The sequence below is a fragment of the Panulirus ornatus genome, chromosome 63, assembly GCF_036320965.1.
Source record: "Panulirus ornatus isolate Po-2019 chromosome 63, ASM3632096v1, whole genome shotgun sequence".
Classification (NCBI taxonomy): domain Eukaryota; kingdom Metazoa; phylum Arthropoda; class Malacostraca; order Decapoda; family Palinuridae; genus Panulirus; species Panulirus ornatus.
In genome coordinates, this window is record NC_092286.1 from 1,290,770 (window position 1) to 1,314,490 (window position 23,721).

The 23,721-nt window shown below is 41.1% G+C and overlaps 1 protein-coding gene across 1 annotated transcript in view; it reads right to left on the reverse strand.

Annotated features, from left to right (window-relative positions):
• LOC139745928 (osteoclast-stimulating factor 1-like) overlaps positions 1–23,721 on the reverse strand; it is a 112,356-nt gene that overhangs the window by 39,602 nt on the left and 49,033 nt on the right. The window contains exons 3-4 of the mRNA XM_071656615.1: positions 14,806–14,909; positions 8,594–8,771 (exon numbers count right to left, since the gene is read on the reverse strand). Coding sequence (XP_071512716.1) covers positions 8,630–8,771; positions 14,806–14,909 — 246 coding nt within the window. The 3' untranslated portion in view covers positions 8,594–8,629. The remainder of the gene's footprint in view (positions 1–8,593; positions 8,772–14,805; positions 14,910–23,721) is intronic.

Here is a 23,721-nt window from a genome sequence, read left to right on the forward strand (position 1 = left end):
CCTCTTTCCAAAACTCTTGCATTCACCTCCCTAACAACCCCATCCATAAACAAATTAAACAACCATGGAGACATCACACACCCCTGCCGCAAACCTACATTCATATATATATATATATATATATATATATATATTTTTTTTTCACACTATGCCATTTCCTGCGTTAGCAAGGTAGCGTTAAGAACAGAGGACTGGACCTTTGAGGGAATATTCTCACCTGGCCCCCTTCTCTGTTCTCTCTTTTAGAAAATTAAAAAAAACTGAGAGGGGAGGATTTCCAGCCCCTCACTCCCTTCCCTTTTAGTCACCTTCTACGACACGCAGGGAATACGTGGGAAGTATTCTTTCTCCCCTATCCCCATATATATATATATATATATATATATATATATATATATTATTTTTTTTATTATACTTTGTCGCTGTCTCCCGCGTTTGCGAGGTAGCGCAAGGAAACAGACGAAAGAAATGGCCCAACCCACCCCCGTACATATGCCCTGATTCAATCCACTGACAGCACGTCAACCCCTGGTATACCACATCGCTCCAATTCACTCTATTCCTTGCCCTCCTTTCACCCTCCTGCATGTTAAGGCCCCGATCACACAAAATCTTTTTCACTCCATCTTTCCACCTCCAATTTGGTCTCCCTCTTCTCCTTGTTCCCTCCACCTCCGACACATATATCCTCTTGGTCAATCTTTCCTCACTCATTCTCTCCATGTGCCCAAACCACTTCAAAACACCCTCTTCTGCTCTCTCAACCACGCTCTTTTTATTTCCACACATCTCTCTTACCCTTACGTTACTCACTCGATCAAACCACCTCACAACACACATTGTCCTCAAACATCTCATTTCCAGCACATCCATCCTCCTGCGCACAACTCTATCCATAGCCCACGCCTCACAACCATACAACTTTGTTGGAACCACTATTCCTTCAAACATACCCATTTTTGCTTTCCGAGATAATGTTCTCGACTTCCACACATTCTTCAAGGCCCCCAGAATTTTCGCCCCCTCCCCCACCCTATGATCCACTTCCGCTTCCATGGTTCCATCCGCTGCCAGATCCACTCCCAGATATCTAAAACACTTCACTTCCTCCAGTTTTTCTCCATTCAAACTCACCTCCCACTTGACTTGACCCTCAACCCTACTGTACCTAATAACCTTGCTCTTATTCACATTTACTCTTAACTTTCTTCTTCCACACACTTTACCAAACTCAGTCACCAGCTTCTGCAGTTTCTCACATGAATCAGCCACCAGCGCTGTATCATCAGCGAACAACAACTGACTCACTTCCCAAGCTCTCTCATCCCCAACAGACTTCATACTTGCCCCTCTTTCCAAAACTCTTGCATTTACCTCCCTAACAACCCCATCCATAAACAAATTAAACAACCATGGAGACATCACACACCCCTGCCGCAAACCTACATTCACTGAGAACCAATCACTTTCCTCTCTTCCTACACGTACACATGCCTTACATCCTCGATAAAAACTTTTCACTGCTTCTAACAACTTGCCTCCCACACCATATATTCTTAATACCTTCCACAGAGCATCTCTATCAACTCTATCATATGCCTTCTCCAGATCCATAAATGCTACATACAAATCAATTTGCTTTTCTAAGTATTTCTCACATACATTCTTCAAAGCAAACACCTGATCCACACATCCTCTACCACTTCTGAAACCACACTGCTCTTCCCCAATCTGATGCTCTGTACATGCCTTCACCCTCTCAATCAATACCCTCCCATATAATTTACCAAGAATACTCAACAAACTTATACCTCTGTAATTTGAGCACTCACTCTTATCCCCTTTGCCTTTGTACAATGGCACTATGCACGCATTCCGCCAATCCTCAGGCACCTCACCATGAGTCATACATACATTAAATAACCTTACCAACCAGTCAACAATACAGTCACCCCCTTTTTTAATAAATTCCACTGCAATACCATCCAAACCTGCTGCCTTGCCGGCTTTCATCTTCCGCAAAGCTTTCACTACCTCTTCTCTGTTTACCAAATCATTTTCCCTAACCCTCTCACTTTGCACACCACCTCGACCAAAACACCCTATATCTGCCACTCTATCATCAAACACATTCAACAAACCTTCAAAATACTCACTCCATCTCCTTCTCACATCACCACTACTTGTTATCATCTCCCCATTTGTGCCCTTCACTGAAGTTCCCATTTGCTCCCTTGTCTTACGCACTTTATTTACCTCCTTCCAGAACATTTTTTTTTTTTTTTTTTTTTATACTTTGTCGCTGTCTCCCGCGTTTGCGAGGTAGCGCAAGGAAACAGACGAAAGAAATGGTCCAACCCCCCCCCATACACATGTACATACACACGTCCACACACGCAAATATACATACCTACACAGCTTTCCATGGTTTACCCCAGACGCTTCACATGCCTTGATTCAATCCACTGACAGCACGTCAACCCCTGTATACCACATCGCTCCAATTCACTCTATTCCTTGCCCTCCTTTCACCCTCCTGCATGTTCAGGCCCCGATCACACAAAATCTTTTTCACTCCATCTTTCCACCTCCAATTTGGTCTCCCTCTTCTCCTCGTTCCCTCCACCTCCGACACATATATCCTCTTGGTCAATCTTTCCTCACTCATTCTCTCCATGTGCCCAAACCATTTCAAAACACCCTCTTCTGCTCTCTCAACCACGCTCTTTTTATTTCCACACATCTCTCTTACCCTTACGTTACTTACTCGATCAAACCACCTCACACCACACATTTTCCTCAAACATCTCATTTCCAGCACATCCATCCTCCTGCACACATCTCTATCCATAGCCCACGCCTCGCAACCATACAACATTGTTGGAACCACTATTCCTTCAAACATACCCATTTTTGCTTTCCGAGATAATGTTCTCGACTTCCACACATTTTTCAAGGCTCCCAAAATTTTTGCCCCCTCCCCCACCCTATGATCCACTTCCGCTTCCATGGTTCCATCCGCTGACAGATCCACTCCCAGATATCTAAAACACTTCACTTCCTCCAGTTTTTCTCCATTCAAACTCACCTCCCAATTGACTTGACCCTCACCCCTACTGTACCTAATAACCTTGCTCTTATTCACATTTACTCTTAACTTTCTTCTTCCACACACTTTACCAAACTCAGTCACCAGCTTCTGCAGTTTCTCACATGAATCAGCCACCAGCGCTGTATCATCAGCGAACAACAACTGACTCACTTCCCAAGCTCTCTCATCCCCAACAGACTTCATACTTGCCCCTCTTTCCAGGACTCTTGCATTTACCTCCCTAACAACCCCATCCATAAACAAATTAAACAACCATGGAGACATCACACACCCCTGCCGCAAACCTACATTCACTGAGAACCAATCACTTTCCTCTCTTCCTACACGTACACATGCCTTACATCCTCGATAAAAACTTTTCACTGCTTCTAACAACTTGCCTCCCACACCATATATTCTTAATACCTTCCACAGAGCATCTCTATCAACTCTATTATATGCCTTCTCCAGATCCATAAATGCTACATACAAATCCATTTGCTTTTCTAAGTATTTCTCACATACATTCTTCAAAGCAAACACCTGATCCACACATCCTCTACCACTTCTGAAATCGCACTGCTCTTCCCCAATCTGATGCTCTGTACATGCCTTCACCCTCTCAATCAATACCCTCCCATATAATTTACCAGGAATACTCAACAAACTTATATACTGGGACTTCAAGGGGAGCTCTGTGGAGCCACACTTGCTGCCAAATACTTGGATAAAGAATTAGCAGGAAGAATCCAGCAGATTCAGCTTTTGGGTCGAGATCTGCGTGGTGAAGAACATGATAGATTCTCCCTAAAATTTAATGATACTCTCTCACCCCAACTCTCATTTGCCCTTTTTTTCACCTCTTTTTTTTTATTATTATACTTTGTCGCTGTCTCCCGCGTTTGCGAGGTAGCGCAAGGAAACAGACGAAAGAAATGGCCCAAACCCCCCCATACACATGTATATACATACGTCCACACACGCAAATATACATACCTACACAGCTTTCCATGGTTTACCCCAGACGCTTCACATGCCTTGATTCAATCCACTGACAGCACGTCAACCCCGGTATACCACATCGCTCAAATTCACTCTATTCCTTGCCCTCCTTTCACCCTCCTGCATGTTCAGGCCCCGATCACACAAAATCTTTTTCACTCCATCTTTCCACCTCCAATTTGGTCTCCCTCTTCTCCTCGTTCCCTCCACCTCCGACACATATATCCTCTTGGTCAATCTTTCCTCACTCATTCTCTCCATGTGCCCAAACCACTTCAGAACACCCTCTTCTGCTCTCTCAACCACGCTCTTTTTATTTCCACACATCTCTCTTACCCTTACGTTACTCACTCGATCAAATCACCTCACACCACACATTGTCCTCAAACATCTCATTTCCAGCACATCCATCCTCCTGCGCACAACTCTATCCATAGCCCATGCCTCGCAACCATACAACATTGTTGGAACCACTATTCCTTCAAACATACCCATTTTTGCTTTCCGAGATAATGTTCTCAACTTCCACACATTCTTCAAGGCCCCCAGAATTTTCGCCCCCTCCCCCACCCTATGATCCACTTCCGCTTCCATGGTTCCATCTGCTGCCAGATCCACTCCCAGATATCTAAAACACTTCACTTCCTCCAGTTTTTCTCCATTCAAACTCACCTCCCAATTGACTTGACCCTCAACCCTACTGTACCTAATAACCTTGCTCTTATTCACATTTACTCTTAACTTTCTTCTTCCACACACTTTACCAAACTCAGTCACCAGCTTCTGCAGTTTCTCACATGAATCAGCCACCAGCGCTGTATCGTCAGCGAACAACAACTGACTCACTTCCCAAGCTCTTTCATCCCCAACAGACTTCATACTTGCCCCTCTTTCCAAAACTCTTGCATTTACCTCCCTAACAACCCCATCCATAAACAAATTAAACAACCATGGAGACATCACACACCCCTGCCGCAAACCTACATTCACTGTATTATTGACTGGTTGGTACGGTTATTTAATGTATGTATGACTCGTGGTGAGGTGCCTGAGGATTGGCGGAATGCGTGCATAGTGCCATTGTACAAAGGCAAAGGGGATAAGAGTGAGTGCTCAAATTACAAAGGTATAAGTTTGTTGAGTATTCCTGGTAAATTATATGGGAGGGTATTGATTGAGAGGGTGAAGGCATGTACAGAGCATCACATTGGGGAAGAGCAGTGTGGTTTCAGAAGTGGTAGAGGATGTGTGATCCGGATCAGGTGTTTGCTTTTAAGAATGTATGTGAGAAATACTTAGAAAAGCAAATGGATTTGTATGTAGCATTTATGGATCTGGAGAAGGCATATCATAGAGTTGATAGAGATGCTCTGTGGAAGGTATTAAGAATATATGGTGTTGGAGGCAAGTTGTTAGAAGCAGTGAAAAGTTTTTATCGAGGATGTAAGGCATGTGTACGTGTAGGAAGAGAGGAAAGTGATTGGTTTTCAGTGAATATATATATATATATATATATATATATATATATATATATATATATATATATATATATATATATGCTATCTTAGCAATGATCGTTAGAACATTTGAAGCATTTCACCATATTACATAACCCCTTAAGTCATGGTTTAATGCTAGAAGACAATATTTTTTCATTAGGTGATGAGGTCAAAGTAAGTACTTATAATTTAGATTATAGAAAATTATCTCTTTCTGTAATGGATTATGTATGCTTTTTCAAGTAACTGTTGTAGGTGTAATATACTTTCCTATTATAAACTGGTATATTAAACTGTATTTCAAGTAATATTCACACACTCATGAACAGATATTTCTTTATATATCACTACAAAAAAGCTATATCCTTTGGTTGAAAGGAATGAAGTATTAGAGCACATGATTAGAATACAAATGTAATGCACAGCTAACTCGCAGTCTGGCCAAGACTTATACTCGTTGTTGAATTCTATCGTTTAGATTTTCTAAACAGTTATTCAGTACACACAAAATTAATCAAAACATTTACAATGGCACTTATTAGTGGCTTTCAGAGTATCTTGTTACTGACCTCCAGTGTACCTTGTTAGAGGTCTCCAGTGTACCTTGTTAATGGTCTCCAGTGTACTGTGTTCGTGGTCTCAAGTACCTTGTTAGTGGTCTCCAGTGTACTGTGTTTATGGTCTCCAGTGTACTGTGTTCATGGTCTCCAGTGTAGGTTGATAATGGTCTCCAATGTATTGTGTTCATGGTCTCCAGTGTACCTTGCTAATGGTCTCCAGTGTATTGTGTTCATGGTCTCCATTGTATCTTGTTAATGGTCTCCAGTGTACTGTGTTCATGGTCTCCAGTGTACCTTGTTAGTGGTTTCCAGTGTACCTTGTTAGTGGTCTCCAGTGTACCTTGTTAAGTGGTCTCCAATGAACCTTGTTAGTGGTCTCCAGTGTACCTTGTTAGTGGTCTCCAGTGTACTGTGTTCGTGGTCTCCAATGTACCTTGTTAGTGGTGTCCAGTGTACTGTGTTCATGGTCTCCAAGTGTACCTTGTTAATGGTCTCCAGTGTACCTTGTTAGTGGTCTCCAGTGTACCTTGTTAATGGTCTCCAGTGTACTGTGTTCATGGTCTCCAGTGTACCTTGTTAATGGTCTCCAGTGTACCTTGTTAGTGGTCTCCAGTGTGCTGTGTTCATGGTCTCCAGTGTACCTTGTTAATGGTCTCCAGTGTACCTTGTTAGTGGTCTCCAGTGTACCTTGTTAATGGTCTCCAGTGTACTGTGTTCATGGTCTCCAGTGTACCTTGTTAGTGGTCTCCAGTGTACCTTGTTAATGGTCTCCAGTGTACCTTGTTAGTGGTCTCCAGTGTACTGTGTTCGTGGTCTCCAGTGTACCTTGTTAATGGTCTCCAGTGTACTGTGTTCATGGTCTCCACTGTACCTTGTTAGTGGTCATCAGTGTACCTTGTTAATGGTCTCCAGTGTACTGTGTTCATGGTCTCCAGTGTACCTTGTTAGTGGTCTCCAGTGTACCTTGTTAGTGGTCTCCAGTGTACCTTGTTGGTGGTCTCCAGTGTCCTGTGTTCATGATCTCCAGTGTACTGTGTTCATGGTCTCCAGAGTGCCTTGTCAGTGGTCTCCAGTGTACTTTGTTAGTGGTTTCCAGTGTACCTTGTTAGTGGTCTCCAGTGTACTGTGTTCGTGGTCTCCAGTGTACCTTGTTAGTGGTCTCCAGTGTACTGTGTTTGTGGTCTCCAGTGTACCTTGTTAGTGGTCTCCAGTGTACTGTGTTCGTGGTCTCCAATGTACCTTGTTAGTGGTCTCCAGTGTACTGTGTTCGTGGTCTCCAGTGTACCTTGTTAGTGGTCTCCAGTGCACCTTGTTAGTGGTCTCCAGTGTACTGTGTTTATGGTCTCCAGTGTACCTTGTTAGGGGTCTCCAGTGTACTGTGTTCATGGTCTCCAGTGTTCTGTGTTCGTGGTCTCCAGTGTACCTTGTTAATGGTCTCCAGCATACTGTGTTCATGGTCTCCAGTGTACCTTGTTAATGGTCTCCAGTGTACCTTGTTAATGGTCTCCAGTGTACCTTGTTAGTGGTCTCCAGTGTACCTTTTTAGTGGTATCCAGTGTACCTTGTTTATGGTCTCCAGTGTACTGTGTTCGTGGTCTCCATTGTACCTTGTTAGAGGTCTCCAGTGTACCTTGTTAATGGTCTCCAGTGTACTGTGTTCATGGTCTTCAGTGTACCTTGTTCGTAGTCTCCAGTGTACTTTGTTAGTGGCCTCCAGAGTACCTTTTTAGTGGTCTCCAGTGTACCTTGTTAAAGGTCTCCAGTGTACCATGTTAGTGGCCTTCCGTGTACCTTGTTAGTGGTCTCCAGTGTACCATGTTAGTGGTCTCCAAGTTACCTTGTTAGTGGTCTCCAGTGTACCTTGTTATCAGTCTCCAGTTTACCTTGTTAGTGGTCTCTAGTGTACCATATTAATGGTCTCCAGTGTACCTTGTTAGTTTCCTCCAGTTTACTGTGTTAGTGGTCTCCAATGCACCTAGTTAGTGGCCTGCAGTGTACCTTGTTTGTCTTTTCCACTGTAACATGTCAGTGGTTTCCAGAGTACCATGTTAATGGCCTGCAATGTACATTGTTAGTGGTCTCCAGTGTATCGTGTTAAAGGTGTCCAGTGTACCTAGTTAGTGGCTTCCAGTGTACCGTGTCAGTGGCTTCTGGTGTACTTTTTTAGTAGTCTTCAGTGTCCCATGTTGGTGGCCTCCACTGTACTTTGTCAGTGGCCTCTAGTGTGCCTTGATAGTGGCCTCCAGTGTACTTTGTTAAGTGACATACAATGTACCATATTAATGGCCTCCAGTGTACCTTGATAGTGGCCTCCAAATGCTAATATTCATTATCAAAAACAATTAAGACAAGAAACCAAGTCCCTCTGAGCATGAATGACCTTTGATACACTTCATCTTAATAAAATTCTAAGTACTTCACATGAAACAAAATCTGCTTACTTTAAGGCACGACTTATTCAGTTAATATGTTAAGAGTCAATCATCAGAATCTTCTGAACCATTTGGACCATACTCTTGATCATCAAAACCTGACTTCATATTACTTGTCTGCATGCCCTCTTCCAAAAGGGCAATGGTGCTACCTCTTTTGGCCAGGTTTCGAGGTGTGTAATTTTCCCTGTTTAGAAAAAAATAAGCTTTACAAATGCATGTAACTATATATGACACTTTGCAATATATCATATACAATGTATTCTGTCCACCCAATGTTAATGAAGAAATGCCATACACAAACCCTGCCCCAAGCCATAATCTTTCACCACTAACTGCACCAACTCTCTAATATGCCCACTTTTTATGTACATTCTACATTCACAGAATTCTGTAGTCTCTGAAACCTAAAATACACATAAGCCTCTTCCCTTTCTTAATAAATATCCCTTAAAATTATCATTAACCCTTTAACAGTTTTAAAAACATTGATTTTCAATTATTTCTCAAAACAGACATCTACAAAACATACAGTCTACTTCCACAGAGGAAATCTATCATAAACAACTTATCTACAATTCTGAATATTTGATTTAATCTTAAACATAAAGCACTTTTCATTCTTTCCACTTCACTGAACATACGCTTTGTGGAGTAACAGAACATTTATTTTATGAGATGGTCCTTCTCCAATCATTTAGGTAAACTATGATTTTATGAGATGGTCTTCTCTAGTCATGTAAGTATACTATGAAAATTTTATGAGATGGTCTTCCTCCAGTCATGTAGGTATACTTTGGTTTTATGAGATGGTCTTCCTCCAGTCACGTAAGTATACTAAGGTTTTATGAGATGGTCTTCCTCCAGTCATGTAGGTATACTATGGTTTTATGAGATGGTCTTTGTCCAGTCATTTAGGTAAACTATGATTTTATGAGATGGTCTTCCTCCAGTCATGTAGGTATACTATGGTTTTATGAGATGGTCTTCCAGTCATTTAGGTATACTATGATTTTATGAGATGGTCTCCCTCCAGTCATGTAGGTATACTATGGTTTTATGAGATGGTCTTCATCCAGTCATTTAGGTAAACTGATTTTATGAGATGGTCTTCCTCCAGTCATTTAGGTATACTATGATTTTATGAGATGGTCTTCCTCCAGTCATTTAGGTAAATCATGGTTTAATGAGATGGTCTCCCTCCAGTCATTTAGGTATACTATTGTTTTATGAGATGGTTTTCCTCCTGTCATTTAGGTATATTATGGTTTTATGAGATTGTCTTCCTCCAGTCATTTAGGTTACTATGATTTTATGAGATGGTCTTCCCCCAGCCATTTAGGTATACTATAGTTGTATGAGATGGTCTTCCTCCATTCCTGTAGGTATACAATGGTTTTTTGAGATGGTCTTCCTCCAGTCATTTAGGTAAACTATGATTTTATGAGATGGTCTTCCTCCAGTCATGTAGGTATACTATGGTTATATGAGATGGTCTTCCTCCAGTCATTTAGGTATACTATGATTTTATGAGATGGTCTTCCTCCAGTCATTTAGGTAAATTATGGTTTAATGAGATGGTCTTCCTCCAGTCATTTAGGTATACTATGGTTTTATGAGATGGTTTTCCTCCAGTCATTTAGGCATATTATGGTTTTATGAGATTGTCTTCCTCCAGTCATTTAGGTAAACTATGGTTTTATGAGATGGTCTCCCTCCAGTCATGTAGGTATACTATGGTTTTAGATGGTCTTCCTCCAGTCATTTAGGTAAACTATGATTTTATGAGATGGTCTTCCTCCAGCCAATTAGGTATACTATGGTTTTATGAGATGGTCTTCCTCCAGTCATTTAGGTATACTTAGTTTTTATGAGATGGTTTTCATCCAGTCATTTGGGTATACTCTTGATTTTATGAGATTGTCTTCCTCCAGTCATTTAGGTATACTATGGTATTATGAGACGGTCTTCCTACAGTCATTTAGGTATACTATGGTTTTAGGAGATGGTCTTCCACCAGTCATTTAGGTATACTATGGTTTTATAAGATGGTCTTCCTCCAGTCATACAGGTATACTAAGCTTTTTATTGTCTTTAATTACCTAATTTAATTACCTATTTGTACAATATGGGCAGGAAACTTTATAGTCATGGGGATCTGTTTCTTAGACATTTTCTATTATCATCAAACCTTTTAAGCTTCTGTATGCTGTCTGCACTGACCACTAGCTCCACCAGTTCATTCCATTCCTCTGCTAACTTAAACTGTAGAAGTACTTCTTTACATCTTAACAAGTTTCTTCTTTAATTTCATGTTATGTCCTCTGATTGTTATAACCCTGCTTTTTTCAAAGAATTTTCCGGTCTGAATATTTACATCAATCTGCTTTAAAAACTAAAAGGTTATGATCAGTTCACCTGTCACTCTTCTGTTTTCCATGATGGACAAATCAAAGGCCTCTATTCTTACCCAAGAACTTAGCTCTCTTAATTCTGGTACCATCTTTGATGCTTTCCCTCAGATCTTGTCTATCAGCTCTTTGAACTTCTTTAGAATGCAGGGACAAATCCTGGCAAACATATTCTAATTTTGATCTTAGGTAGGATGTGAACAGCTGGCTGAATACTTCCTTATCCATATACTTGAATACCAGCTGACAGTTTGTTTCTTAATCTAATGTGGGACTTTGGCAACAGATCATGGATGAGGCCAACTCCTAAATACCTCTCATGAACAGTTTTCTGCAGCTTATCACCTGCTAGATAATATTCACATTAAGGCCTTCTTTCACTATATCCAATCCTCATTACCTTGCATTTACTCAGTTCATTTTCATCAGCCATGTATCACACCAACTCTGGAGTTTTTTTTTACATTCCCTTTTAAGTTAATGCAGTCCCCACTGTCTCCTGTACAATTCTCATACTGTGGAACTCTGGTAACAGGTTAAGGTTGATGCTGACTCACAAGCTTATTTCCTACTAGATAACAATCATATTGAGGCCTTCTTTCACTCGGTTCCATCCTCATTACTTTACATATGATTGGGATAAATTTCATCAACCATGTATCAGACCCACTTAGGGGCCTGTCCAGGTCCCTTGTAATTTAGTGAAATCCTCCTTGCTTTTCACTTCCCTCGTGACTTTTGCATAATCTGCAAACATATCCCAGCAGGGGTTCCTCCCTTTAGGAAAGTCATTCATACATATCAAGAAAGTACCAGTCCTTAAACAGAACCCTGGGGCATTCCATCCGTGACCACTCATCTGGAGAAGGCTCCACTAAAATGTGTCCTTTCTTCCACCAAGATAATCTAACCATTAGAGCAGTCTTCCTCTTATTCCTGCCTGATATTCTATCATCTTAATCAGCCTCCCATGTGGTAATGTGTAAAATGCTTTCTGGCAGTCAACATAAATAATCTATCAAGCCTTCCCTGTTGTCTAAGACAGAGTTCATGCTCTCACACAAATCTGAAAGGTTTCTTACACATGATCTTTCCTTGTAACCATGTTGCCTCTTGCTTAGATAATTTTTCGTCTGTAGAATGTCGTCCATTTGCATTCTGATTATCTTTTCCAGTACCTTACAGACCACACTCATCAAGGGAATTGATCTTTAGTTCAGTGCCTCTTACCACTCTCCCTTGGCACCTTGTATTTCCCTCGCAATATCGAATAATATTTTAGTAGGTTAATCTAGTGTATTTGCAAACTTCAGTGCATGTAATGAAATTTCATTAGCACTGTAAGCCTTGTATGGGTCAAGACCTTTTAGTTTTGTTAATATTTTTTCTAGATGACATTTTTTTTTTTTTTTTCTAAGCCTTCTTCCCAACCCACCCCATCTCACTAATAATAGGGATGTACCACTGTAAAAACAATTTTGAAATTGTTATCCAGTTCCTTACATATCATTATATCATCAAACATTTTTTTCTTTTGAATCCATTCTGACTAGCTGCTCTTCAACTGACAATCTCCTTTTGATGAATTAATGTAAAAGTTTTGGGTTTTCACCTGCCTTATCCCAATACCCTATAAACTTTCTCCATTCCTCTTTTCTTATTCTGCTATATTTGTTCCTTGCTCTCTTATACCTTGTATAACCTGGTTGGCTGAAGTGTCACCTGTATCTTTGCCATTGCACATCTCAAAACTCCTTTGACATATTTCATTAAACCATTCTTCCCTCTTTCTTAACCTTCCCTCTATATGTGAAATTAGAGGTACACATGTTCCCACTCCTTTACTGTAATTTTCACAATGTTTCACCAACATAACCTAGTTACTGAAAAGTGGATTCCTTTTCCCAATATGTGTTACCATAGAAATTTTTAAATTCTGTGTAGTTTCCACAATTATATCTCCTCCTCAGGTCCTGTCTCATTTATGCTCTTTTAACCTTCTCTTTTACCACACAATCAAACAAGCATTACCTATTCATGATTTCCATGTAGTGTATCTTATGATATTCTTGATATATAAGCTAGATTATGTGAAAGTAGTGTCTAGTAATGAGAGTAAATCAGTCCCTCTTAGTAATGAGAGTAAATCAGTCACTCTCACCCTAGTGAGGAAACTTTCCTAAAAACAATCTAGGAACTTGTGCCTCTATGATTCCCGTCACCATGAGAATCTAAATCCCGCAAGTCTCCACCAATCTCTCTCCTTATAACTGAAATGCCCCATTATCAGTACTTCATCTTTTCTGAAACGTGCATGTTTTACCATCCTAATTGTTCCTGAACTGATGTTATTGTGTATTTATTTGTTCTGGTTCATGAAAATTCTTTGGAGGAACATGTCTTCAACACCACAATGCATTTCTTTCCCACAGTTACCTTCCCATTATGTAGTGTCTGAATAGATCATCTTCTACTACTGTTTCCTGAAACTTAAGTTTATCTCTTATTAGGTCTTATCAGGAAAGTCAAACTTCATCCTCCTTTATCTTCTCTTTCCTTCTTTACTGTCATGTATCCCTCTGGACAGAAAAGGTAAGATCTAATCTCTTTAGTAAGCTTCATTTCCACAACTCCGATAATATCAGGTGTGTTTTTTCCTGGACAATCCTCATATTATCTTTACCATGTACTACTTATCCTTCAGCATTCGTATACAATATTTTTAGTCTATCACTAACGTTTCCTAATATTCCTGACCTCTCTGCAGCACTGGTTGGGGTGGTCCATCCTCTTGCCTCACTTGATATTTTCTATTTTTTGCCTTGTAAGTGTATTCTTGATAGGTAGCAGTTGGCAGGCAGCCACCAACCAGGTAGGTTTATTACTGGTACTACCTGCCTAAGTATCAGGAGAGTCAGAGACCACCGTGTAGTGAGCCAGTACTTTCGTAGTTGTCAAGTTGCATTTCTCTTACCTAGGTAACTATCTTTTCTTTCTGCTTCACCAACATGTGGACTACTGGCATTCTGGCCAGAAACATACAATCTTTTCATTTCACACACAACACTTGACAACACTGAAATCACACATCTCATTCTTCATAACTCTACATTTTTCCTGTGGTGAGTACTATGAGCCAGCCCTGCCTTTTAGCAAAATGGTTGAAGCAATAGATAGAAGTAGTAGGTGGGAACATAAGACAGGAGCATTAGGCATAAAAGATAAGTAACATTAGGTGGGAGCATTTGGTAGAAGTATCAAGCTAGACCATCAGGTACAAGTTAGGTAGAGAAAGTCAGTTGGAACATTAGGTAGAAGCCTCTGAAAACACTGCACAAGAGAGCCCTTCTGCTAATAGCCAGTTAAGGGTGAAGCACCAAAGGTGAAAAGCAGCACTGAAGTTCACCAGTTATAGAGACTCCTTAATTGTGGACACCTTGAAGTTCACAAAGGGAGCAGGCATTATAGATATCAATAGGTAGACTGAAGAGAGCTGTATACTTTGCTTTTTTCCCCTCACTTCCTTTGGTCTATCATGCTTGATGATACTTTGTGTGTGTGTAAATTTACTAGCATATCAATTTTCGGTCTCTTCATATACACGAGACTAATAGGTGAAATCTTAAGTTGTGGAAGGGCATTTTCCATCCCATCATCAAGTGACTTGCAATGCTCATGGAATAAGGCCATGAAACTACCAGTTACTTGGTGAAAGGGAGGGAGACTGTTCTTGAATTCAGTAGGTATAAACATAAGCCTATGGTGAATTTTTCTCTCTTCACATTGCTGCTTTACGTCAGTATAACTCACCAATTAACTATCTTGGGATTAGCTCCTTGTTTCAATAGCATCAAAACCACCTCATTATGGCCTCTATATGCAGCACAGTGCAAAGGAGTGTCTCCGAGTTTGTTCTGCAAAAAATAATATATAAAAAAGTTTTATGGTCTACCTTCTCATAAACTTCACATATTTGCAGTTAACTCCTGAGATGAAGCTCCCCCCATAATATAACATGAGCAAATACAAAAAATTTAAGTTTTGATGTTTGAAAAACATTCTCTGCTAGGTTTTCAGATGCAAAACAAGATATTCCTTGAGAATATCAATCCCTAATCACTGGTGAGGAAGCCTCAGTTTCTGTTACCCTTCATGGATCAATACATGAATCACAACGGCCATTAATTCGATGGTTAGAACTTGCATCAAGCAATCGGTGCCTATCATCACTCAGTGTCACTGTCCAGCCACACAACCAGACTTACCACAAAAAGGCCTTGAGAAAAGGTTTTTTGATCATGGAGGGGAAGGCTAGGCAGTCTTAAGAAAAAACAGGAAAACTGCTCAGAAAGTGCCTTGGAGAGAGGTTTTCTAAACTTTAAAGCCTAAATTTCTTTTCTCCCCCTGTAGTCTTATGTAAGAAGGAAGAGTTTGAGAAAAGATTTTTGAGATGTTACGAACTTCAGCAATTTAATTACCATCAATGGTGAATTGTTGGGAACCACAAAACTGACTTTCTGGTAAAAAGACTCCCAAGAGTCACACAAGGAATATGAATGAAAAAGTTCCCTTTCCTTGATTTCCTCCAAAGTAAGATCAAGATGGACGTCATCTTCCTTACATCACATTTTCTGGCATAAAGCCCAGGCCAAGCCAGTCAGGCAAGTTTCTTGATCCAAGTATATATATTTCCCAACTTTCATTTTTGCCCTTCTGATAGTATTCTTTGCTTTTTTTCCCCAGCTCTTTCCTTAGTCTATCATGCTTTATGAATATTGTACCAAGTTTCACTTTCTTTTTTTTCTGTTTCATAAGTACCTCTTGGCTTGTTGACTCCAAATCAAATATAACCATAACTGGTCAATCTTGATTATAAAAACCAACTCTTCTTTCCTTTATTACAAGGACTGCATCTGGTAATTCTATTGCCTCTAGTAGCACTTGAATGAGGATTTCTTCATTATTTTCCCTTTTCTCTTTATCTCTTTATGTTCTGCATCATCCAAAAATTATCAAAAATCTACACCTGTCTCGCTCCTTGTTAACTAATCTTTCTAATTCTAACCCACCTCAGCTAAGTCCACTGGTTCTGGCTCACCAACCTATGTATCTCCAGCTTTTTCTATATCTCCCTGCTTGTGCGCAAGTGCTAATTCTGTATGCTCTGCACTTTTCTGAAATTCACATCTTTTTTTTTTTTTTTTTCTGTTCCCGCGTTTGCGAGGTAGCGCAAGGAAACAGACGAAAGAAATGGCCCAACCCACCCCATACACATGTATATACATACACGTCCACACACGCAAATACACATACCTACACAGCTTTCCATGGTTTACCCCAGACCCTTCACATGCCCTGATTCAATCCACTGACAGCACGTCAACCCCGGTATACCGCATCGATCCAATTCACTCTATTCCTTGCCCTCCTTTCACCCTCATGCATGTTCAGGCCCCGATCACACAAAATCTTTTTCACTCCATCTTTCCACCTCCAATTTGGTCTCCCACTTCTCCTCGTTCCCTCCACCTCCGACACATATATCCTCTTGGTCAATCTTTCCTCACTCATTCTCTCCATGTGCCCAAACCATTTCAAAACACCCTCTTCTGCTCTCTCAACCACGCTCTTTTTATTTCCACACATCTCTCTTACCCTTACGTTACTTACTTGATCAAACCATCTCACACCACACATTGTCCTCAAACATCTCATTTCCAGCACATCCATCCTTCTGCGCACAACTCTATCCATAGCCCACGCCTCGCAACCATACAACATTGTTGGAACCACTATTCTTTCAAACATACCCATTTTTGCTTTTAATGTTCTCGACTTCCACACATTCCTCAAGGCTCCCAGGATATTCGCCCCCTCCCCCACCCTATGATCCACTTCCGCTTCCATGGTTCCATCCGCTGCCAGATCCACTCCCAGATATCTAAAACACTTTACTTCCTCCAGTTTTGCTCCATTCAAACTTACCTCCCAAATGACTTGACCCTCAACCCTACTGTACCTAATAACCTTGCTCTTATTCACATTTACTCTTAACTTTCTTCTTTCACACACTTTACCAAACTCAGTCACCAGCTTCTGCAGTTTCTCACATGAATCAGCCACCAGCGCTGTATCATCAGCGAACAACAACTGACTCACTTCCCAAGCTCTCTCATCCCCAACAGACTTCATACTTGCCCCTCTTTCCAAAACTCTTGCATTTACCTCCCTAACAATCCCATCCATAAACAAATTAAACAACCATGGAGACATCACACACCCATGCCGCAAACCTACATTCACTGAGAACCAATCACTTTCCTCTCTTCCTACACGTACACATGCCTTACATCCTCGATAAAAACTTTTCACTGCTTCTAACAACTTGCCTCCCACACCATATATTCTTAATACCTTCCAAAGAGCATCTCTATCAACTCTATCATATGCCTTCTCCAGATCCATAAATGCTACATACAAATCCATTTGCTTTTCTAAGTATTTCTCACATACATTCTTCAAAGCAAACACCTGATCCACACATCCTCTACCACTTCTGAAACCACACTGCTCTTCCCCAATCTGATGCTCTGTACATGCCTTCACCCTCTCAATCAATACCCTCCCATATAATTTACCAGGAATACTCAACAAACTTATACCTCTGTAATTTGAGCACTTACTCTTATCCCCTTTGCCTTTGTACAATGGCACTATGCACGCATTCCGCCAATCCTCAGGCACCTCACCATGAGTCATACATACATTAAATAACCTTACCAACCAGTCAATAATACAGTCACCCCCTTTTTTCATAAATTCCACTGCAATACCATCCAAACCTGCTGCCTTGCCGGCTTTCATCTTCCGCAAAGCTTTTACTACCTCTTCTCTGTTTACCAAATCATTTTCCCTAACCCTCTCACTTTGCACACCACCTCGACCAAAACACCCTATATCTGCCACTTTATCATCAAACACATTCAACAAACCTTCAAAATACTCACTCCATCTCCTTCTCACATCACCACTACTTGTTATCACCTCCCCATTTGCGCCCTTCACTGAAGTTCCCATTTGCTCCCTTGTCTTACGCACTTTATTTACCTCCTTCCAGAACATCTTTTTATTCTCCCTAAAATTTAATGATACTCTCTCACCCCAACTCTCATTTGCCCTCTTTTTCACCTCTTGCACCTTTCTCTTGACCTCCTGTCTCTTTCTTTTATACGTCTCCCACTCAATTGCATTTTTTCCCTGCAAAAATCGTCCAAATGCCTCTCTCTTCTCTTTCACTAATAATCTTACTTCTTCATCCCACCACTCACTACCCTTTCTAATCAACCCACCGCCCACTCTTCTCATGCCACAAGCATCTTTTGCGCAATCCATCACTGATTCCCTAAATACATCCCATTCCTCCCCCACTCCCCTTACTTCCATTATTCTCACCTTTTTCCATTCTGTACTCAGTCTCTCCTGGTACTTCCTCACACAAGTCTCCTTCCCAAGCTTACTTACTCTCACCACCCTCTTCACCCCAACATTCACTCTTCTTTTCTGAAAACCCATACAAATCTTCACTTTAGCCTCCACAAGATAATGATCAGACATCCCTCCAGTTTGGGAATACCTGGTTTAAAAAGCGAGATATACATAAGTATACGTATGTAAGTAGGAGAGATGGCCAGAGAGCGTTATTGGATTACGTGTTAATTGACAGGCGCGTGAAAGACAGACTTTTGGATGTTAATGTGCTGAGAGGTGCAACTGGAGGGATGTCTGATCATTATCTTGTGGAGGCTAAGGTGAAGATTTGTATGGGTTTTCAGAAAGGAAGAGTGAATGTTGGGGTGAAGAGGGTCGTGAGAGTAAGTGAGCTTGGGAAGGAGACTTGTGTGAGGAAGTACCAGCAGAGACTGAGTACAGAATGGAAAAAGGTAAGAACAATGGAAGTAAGGGGAGTGGGGGAGGAATGGGATGTATTTAGGGAATCAGTGATGGATTGCGCAAAAGATGCTTGTGGCATGAGAAGAGTGGGAGGTGGGTTGATTAGAAAGGGTAGTGAGTGGTGGGATGAAGAAATAAGATTATTAGTGAAATAGAAGAGAGAGGCATTTGGACGATTTTTGCAGGGAAAAAATGCAATTGAGTGAGAGATGTATAAAAGAAAGAGACAGGAGGTCAAGAGAAAGGTACAAGAGGTGAAAAAGAGGGCAAATGAGAGTTGGGGTGAGAGAGTATCATTAAATTTTAGGGAGAATAAAAAGATGTTCTAGAAGGAGGTAAATAAAGTGCGTAAGACAAGGGAGCAAATGGGAACTTCAGTGAAGGGCACAAATGGGGAGGTGATAACAAGTACTGGTGATGTGAGAAGGAGATGGAGTGAGTATTTTGAGGGTTTGTTGAATGTGCTTTATGATAGAGTGGCAGATATAGGGTGTTTTGGTCAAGGTGGTGTGCAAAGTGAGAGGGTTAGGGAAAATGATTTGGTAAACAAAGAAGAGGTAGTAAAAGCTTTGCGGAAGATGAAAGCCGGCAAGGCAGCAGGTTTAGATGGTATTGCAGTGGAATTTATTAAAAAAGGGGGTGACTGTATTATTGACTGGTTGGTAAGGTTATTTAATGTATGTATGTATATATATATATCCATATATATATATATATATATATATATATATATATATATATATATATATATATATATATATATTTTTTTTTTTGCTTTGTCGCTGTCTCCCGCGTTTGCGAGGTAGCGCAAGGAAACAGACGAAAGAAATGGCCCAACCCACCCCATACACATGTATATACATACGTCCACACACGCAAATATACATACCTAAACAGCTTTCCATGGTTTACCCCAGACGCTTCACATGCCTTGATTCAATCCACTGACAGCACGTCAACCCCGGTATACCACATCGCTCCAATTCACTCTATTCCTTTCACCCTCCTGCATGTTCACGCCCCGTTCACACAAAATCTTTTTCACTCCATCTTTCCACCTCCAATTTGGTCTCCCTCTTCTCCTCGTTCCCTCCACCTCCGACACATATATCCTCTTGGTCAATCTTTCCTCACTCATTCTCTCCATGTGACCAAACCATTTCAAAACACCCTCTTCTGCTCTCTCAACCACGCTCTTTTTATTTCCACACATCTCTCTCACCCTTACGTTACTTACTCGATCAAACCACCTCACACCACACATTGTCCTCAAACATCTCATTTCCAGCACATCCATCCTCCTGCGCACAACTCTATCCATAGTCCACGCCTCGCAACCATACAACATTGTTGGAACCACTATTCCTTCAAACATACCCATTTTTGCTTTCCGAGATAATGTTCTCGACTTCCACACATTCTTCAAGGCCCCCAGAATTTTCGCCCCCTCCCCCACCCTATGATCCACTTCCGCTTCCATGGTTCCATCCGCTGCCAGATCCACTCCCAGATATCTAAAACACTTCACTTCCTCCAGTTTTTCTCCATTCAAACTCACCTCCCAATTGACTTGACCCTCAACCCTACTGTACCTAATAACCTTGCTCTTATTCACATTTACTCTTAACTTTCTTCTTCCACACACTTTACCAAACTCAGTCACCAGCTTCTGCAGTTTCTCACATGAATCAGCCACCAGCGCTGTATCATCAGCGAACAACAACTGACTCACTTCCCAAGCTCTCTCATCCCCAACAGACTTCATACTTGCCCCTCTTTCCAAAACTCTTGCATTTACCTCCCTAACAACCCCATCCATAAACAAATTAAACAACCATGGAGACATCACACACCCCTGCCGCAAACCTACATTCACTGAGAACCAATCACTTTCCTCTCTTCCTACACGTACACATGCCTTACATCCTCGATATATATATATATATTATTTTTTTTTATCTTTATTATACTTTGTCGCTGTCTCCCGCGTTTGCGAGGTAGCGCAAGGAAATATATATATATATATATATATATATATATATATATATATATATATATATATATATATATATATATTTATATATACATATATATATATATATATATATATATATATATATATATATATATATATATATATATATATATATTTTTTTTTGCTTTGTCGCTGTCTCCCGCGTTTGCGAGGTAGCGCAAGGAAACAGACGAAAGAAATGGCCCAACCCACCCCCATACACATGTATATACATATGTCCACACACGCAAATATACATACCTACACAGCTTTCCATGCTTTACCCCAGACGCTTCACATGCCCTGATGCAATCCACTGACAGCCCGTCAACCCCGGTATACCACATCGATCCAATTCACTCTATTCCTTGCCCTCCTTTCACCCTCCTGCATGTTCAGGCCCCGATCACACAAAATCTTTTTCACTTCATCTTTCCACCTCAAATTTGGTCTCCCACTTCTCCTCGTTCCCTCCACCTCCGACACATATATCCTCTTGGTAAATCTTTCCTCACTTATTCTCTCCATGTGCCCAAACCATTTCAAAACACCCTCTTCTGCTCTCTCAACCACGCTCTTTTTATTTCCACACATCTCTCTTACCCTTAGGTTACTTACTCGATCAAACCACCTCACACCACACATTGTCCTCAAACATCTCATTTCCAGCACATCCATCCTCCTGCGCACAACTCTATCCATAGCCCACGCCTCACAACCATACAACATTGTTGGAACCACTATTCCTTCAAACATACCCATTTTTGCTTTCCGAGATAATGTTCTCGACTTCCACACATTCTTCAAGGCACCCAGAATTTTCACCCCCTCCCCCACCCTATGATCCTCTTCCGCTTCCAAGGTTCCATCTGCTGCCAGATCAGCTCCCAGATATCTAAAACACTTTACTTCCTCCAGTTTTTCTCCATTCAAACTTACCTCCCAATTGAATTGACCCTCAACCCTACTGTACCTAATAACCTTGCTCTTATTCACATTTACTCTTAACTTTCTTCTTTCACACACTTTACCAAACTCAGTCACCAGCTTCTGCAGTTTCTCACATGAATCAGCCACCAGCGCTGTATCATCAGCGAACAACAACTGAATCACTTCCCAAGCTCTCTCATCCCCAACAGACTTCATACTTGCCCCTCTTTCCAAAACTCTTGCATTTACCTCCCTAACAACCCCATCCATAAACAAATTAAACAACCATGGAGACATCACGCACCCCTGCCGCAAACCTACATTCACTGAGGACCAATCACTTTCCTCTCTTCCTACACGTACACATGCCTTACATCCTCGATAAAAACTTTTCACTGCTTCTAACAACTTGCCTCCCACACCATATATTCTTAATACCTTCCACAGAGCATCTCTATCAACTCTATCATATGCCTTCTCCAGATCCATAAATGCTACATACAAATCCATTTGCTTTTCTAAGTATTTCTCACATACATTCTTCAAAGCAAACACCTGATCCACACATCCTCTACCACTTCTGAAACCACACTGCTCTTCCCCAATCTGATGCTCTGTACATGCCTTCACCCTCTCAATCAATACCCTCCCATATAATTTACCAGGAATACTCAACAAACTTATACCTCTGTAATTTGAGCACTCACTATTATCCCCTTTGCCTTTGTACAATGGCACTATGCACGCATTCTGCCAATCCTCAGGCACCTCACCATGAGTCATACATACATTAAAATAACCTTACCAACCAGTCAATAATACAGTCACCCCCTTTTTTAATAAATTCCACTGCAATACCATCCAAACCTGCTGCCTTGCTGGCTTTCATCTTCCACAAAGCTTTTACTACCTCTTCTCTGTTTACCAAATCATATATATATATATATATATATATATCTTTTCTTTCATACCATTAGCCATTTCCCACATTAGTGAGCTAGCGTTAAGAACACAGGACTGGGCCTTTGAAGGAATATCCTCACCTGGCCCCCTTCTCTGTTCCTTCTTTTGGAAAATTAAAAAAAAATGATACGGGACGATTTCCAGCCCCCCGCTCCCTTCCCCTTTAGTCACCTTCTACGACATGCAGGGAATACGTTGGAAGTATTCTTTCTCCCCTATCCCCAGGGATAATATATATTTTTTTTTTTTTTTTTTATACTTTGTCGCTGTCTCCCGCGTTTGCGAGGTAGCGCAAGGAAACAGACGAAAGAAAATGGCCCAACCCCCCCCCCCATACACATGTACATACACACGTCCACACATGCAAATATACATACCTACACAGCTTTCCATGGTTTACCCCAGACGCTTCACATGCCCTGATTCAATCCACTGACAGCACGTCAACCCCTGTATACCACATGACTCCAATTCACTCTATTCCTTGCCCTCCTTTCACCCTCCTGCATGTTCAGGCCCCGATCACACAAAATCTTTTTCACTCCATCTTTCCACCTCCAATTTGGTCTCCCTCTTCTCCTCGTTCCCTCCACCTCCGACACATATATCCTCTTGGTCAATCTCTCCTCACTCATTCTCTCCATGTGCCCAAACCATTTCAAAACACCCTCTTCTGCTCTCTCAACCACGCTCTTTTTATTTCCACACATCTCTCTTACCCTTACGTTACTTACTCGATCAAACCACCTCACACCACACACTGTCCTCAAACATCTCATTTCCAGCACATCCATCCTCCTGCGCACATCTCTATCCATAGCCCACGCCTCGCAACCATACAACATTGTTGGAACCACTATTCCCTCAAA